Here is a 2,308-nt window from a genome sequence, read left to right as displayed (position 1 = left end):
TTGAAAATAGACAAATATGCTAAATTGAACTTTTTATGGTCGTCACTGGCTGCTATGGTGAACGTGACCTGTGTCTGAAGGCTCATTTCCATCCAACACAATATGTCGCTGTAGCTTTAGTCACCTCTGTTGACCTTATTTGACCATGAAAGGCTCCCCTGTGCTGCTGCCCCTGGCCGCTGGGGGCGCTTTTCTAAAGCTCCATATTTGGGCAGGTCAGCAGCACATAAATGATGAAGAGCAGAGCTGCTGCCAGTCCGGCCTCACCTGTAACTCCTCAGGTAGGTTCACATCTATTTTCACTCCTTCTGACAGGACCAACAGCAAATTTCTTCACATCTCAGCTAAATTTCTGTGCCTGCCAGCGTTTGTGGACGTGTAGTTTCAACCTGAGCCGAGCTGGTTACCAACATCAATAACTGAGTTGAACAAGAGTCAAACTGAATCTGAAAAGACCGGTTTTAATTGGCTCCTTGATGATGGTGTCTGGAGTTGAACGTGTCTGAAGCTAAAGCTGCTGTGAATTATTGACGAGTCTGAACATGAGGCCTGAGCAGCTTTTACTCTCCGTCCTCCACATGGGGACATTCACGTCCACTCTGATGTAACACAAACCTCCACCTACATCTAATTTATGTGCAGTGTGTCCTGCAGGTGCAGGGGGGTCTCTCATTTGTCCAGCAGCTTCTCGGGTGTCTGAAAGGGCAGATTTTAACTGACCCCCACCTGGAGTCAGCTGCACTCAGTATTCTTATAGTTAATCCAATGTGCATTTAGTCTGTCCTATTAAACTTGTGGACTCCTGGAGTGATTATATACAATATGCCTTTATTTTGAAATGGTTTTGTCATTGGGAGTTCCTCCCACTGGTCAGTGACCCGGCTCACCCAGACTGTGGTGCTGTGTTTCCTGATTTTAAAATAATTGAACCTTTTAGTCTCATCAAACACCAACATTTGTTGCTCCAGGCCAGATTAAGAACGTTCATATTAAAGATTGTTTCAGACACGTTTCCTCTGTGGCTCTATCTGCTAACCTGGAACAGGAAGTCCAGGTTTTCAGTGATTTTTTCACTGCTGCAAATCTCAGTGTTCCCATTTCTGAAAAACCCCAATTTTCTGATTTCCAGCCTTTAAATTGGGAAAACAGAGGAAGAAATGGCCACCAAACTGCAGTCCGCTATGGAGAATCTGATCTTGGTGTTCCACACCTACTCTGGAAAAGAAGGTGACAAATACAAGCTGAGCACACTTGAGATGAAGAACCTGCTGCGAGGAGAACTGGCCGAACTCCTGACTGTGAGTTTTCCTTCTGTTGGCGACTCCACGCCACTAAACTCCAACAGGCTTCAGAACATCTGCGTGTGTGGGCTGGTTAGATGACCTGAATGAAGAGGGTCAGGGAGAAAAAGGGTTTAACTCAGGGGTGTCCAAGCTTTTATGATCAAAGGAAGAGACCTGCCTGCACTCCCTGTGATGTTGTCAGGGCGTTGCTTCTGTTTCAGGCCAGCAGGGATCCGATGGTGGTAGACAACATCATGCGGGACCTGGATGACAACAAGGACGGTGAAGTGGACTTCCAGGAGTTCGTGGTGATGGTTGCCGCTCTGACTGTTGCCTGCAACGAGTTCTTCATGGATTATAATGAAAGCTGCAATAAAGGCAATTAAGAAGACGAATATTTAAGCTTATGAAGCGACGCTAATCACAGCAGCAAATGTTTGGAATTAATTCCTCCTCCCGAATAAAACTTATCCTGCTGTCCTGTCTCCCTTTTGTCCTTTTTGGACCAGTGAGCGCCACCTTGTGTCAGGCGGAGGTCATGACGGTCCCTCAGGTGACCTTTCCTCCTCCGCTTGTCTGACCCAGACTGGAGAAACTCAAACCTTCATTAAATATGAAGGTGCAGTCGATGCTCTGACATTTATTCACAGAAATCTTTAATTTTTTATTGTAGATGCAAGACCTTTGTTGCTATGTAAACAGATAACTTTTCCGGAGGTTTACTTGCACCCAGATGCAATAATTCCTGTAATTTCCCTTGTGACACCTGTTATTTCCCCCCCGTCCAGTCCAGCAGTGAGGCAGCAGCATCTGAATGACTTTTCCGTGGGCTCAATAATTCCACCTTTGTCATGATGGATAATAAAAATGTATTTCATAAATGGTTGTTGGAGCTGACTGCTGGGAAACCCACAAACTAACAATCACAGTAAGTCAACAAGACGGACGCATAAGTACCAAACATCACCGAGAAAGAGGGGGAAAAGAAACAACAATCCCCCCAAAAATCCCCCCAAGGACCTATA

The 2,308-nt window shown here is 45.6% G+C and overlaps 1 protein-coding gene across 1 annotated transcript; it reads left to right on the top strand.

Moving 5' to 3' along the window:
• Positions 1-226: 226 nt before the first annotated feature.
• Positions 227-1,768, top strand: s100a1 (S100 calcium binding protein A1). Its single transcript, XM_003965815.3, has 3 exons — positions 227-281; positions 1,130-1,298; positions 1,505-1,768. The coding sequence occupies exons 2-3, from the start codon at positions 1,158-1,160 to the stop codon at positions 1,667-1,669; spliced, it is 306 nt and encodes a 101-aa protein (XP_003965864.1). The 5' UTR covers positions 227-281; positions 1,130-1,157; the 3' UTR covers positions 1,670-1,768.
• The last annotated feature ends 540 nt before the right edge of the window (positions 1,769-2,308 follow it).

This window comes from Takifugu rubripes, chromosome 7 (assembly GCF_901000725.2).
Source record: "Takifugu rubripes chromosome 7, fTakRub1.2, whole genome shotgun sequence".
In the NCBI taxonomy this organism is placed as follows: Eukaryota; Metazoa; Chordata; class Actinopteri; order Tetraodontiformes; family Tetraodontidae; genus Takifugu; species Takifugu rubripes.
This window is presented reverse-complemented; position numbering and strand designations above follow the sequence as displayed.

What these genes read in the sequence shown, in the direction of transcription:
- s100a1 (XM_003965815.3), top strand. Translation starts at nt 1,158, where the DNA reads ATGGCCACCAAACTGCAGTCCGCTATGGAGAATCTGATCTTGGTGTTC. An exon ending in AACTGGCCGAACTCCTGACT is followed by an intron (nt 1,299 to 1,504) that starts GTGAGTTTTCCT and finishes CTTCTGTTTCAG; the next exon opens with GCCAGCAGGGATCCGATGGT.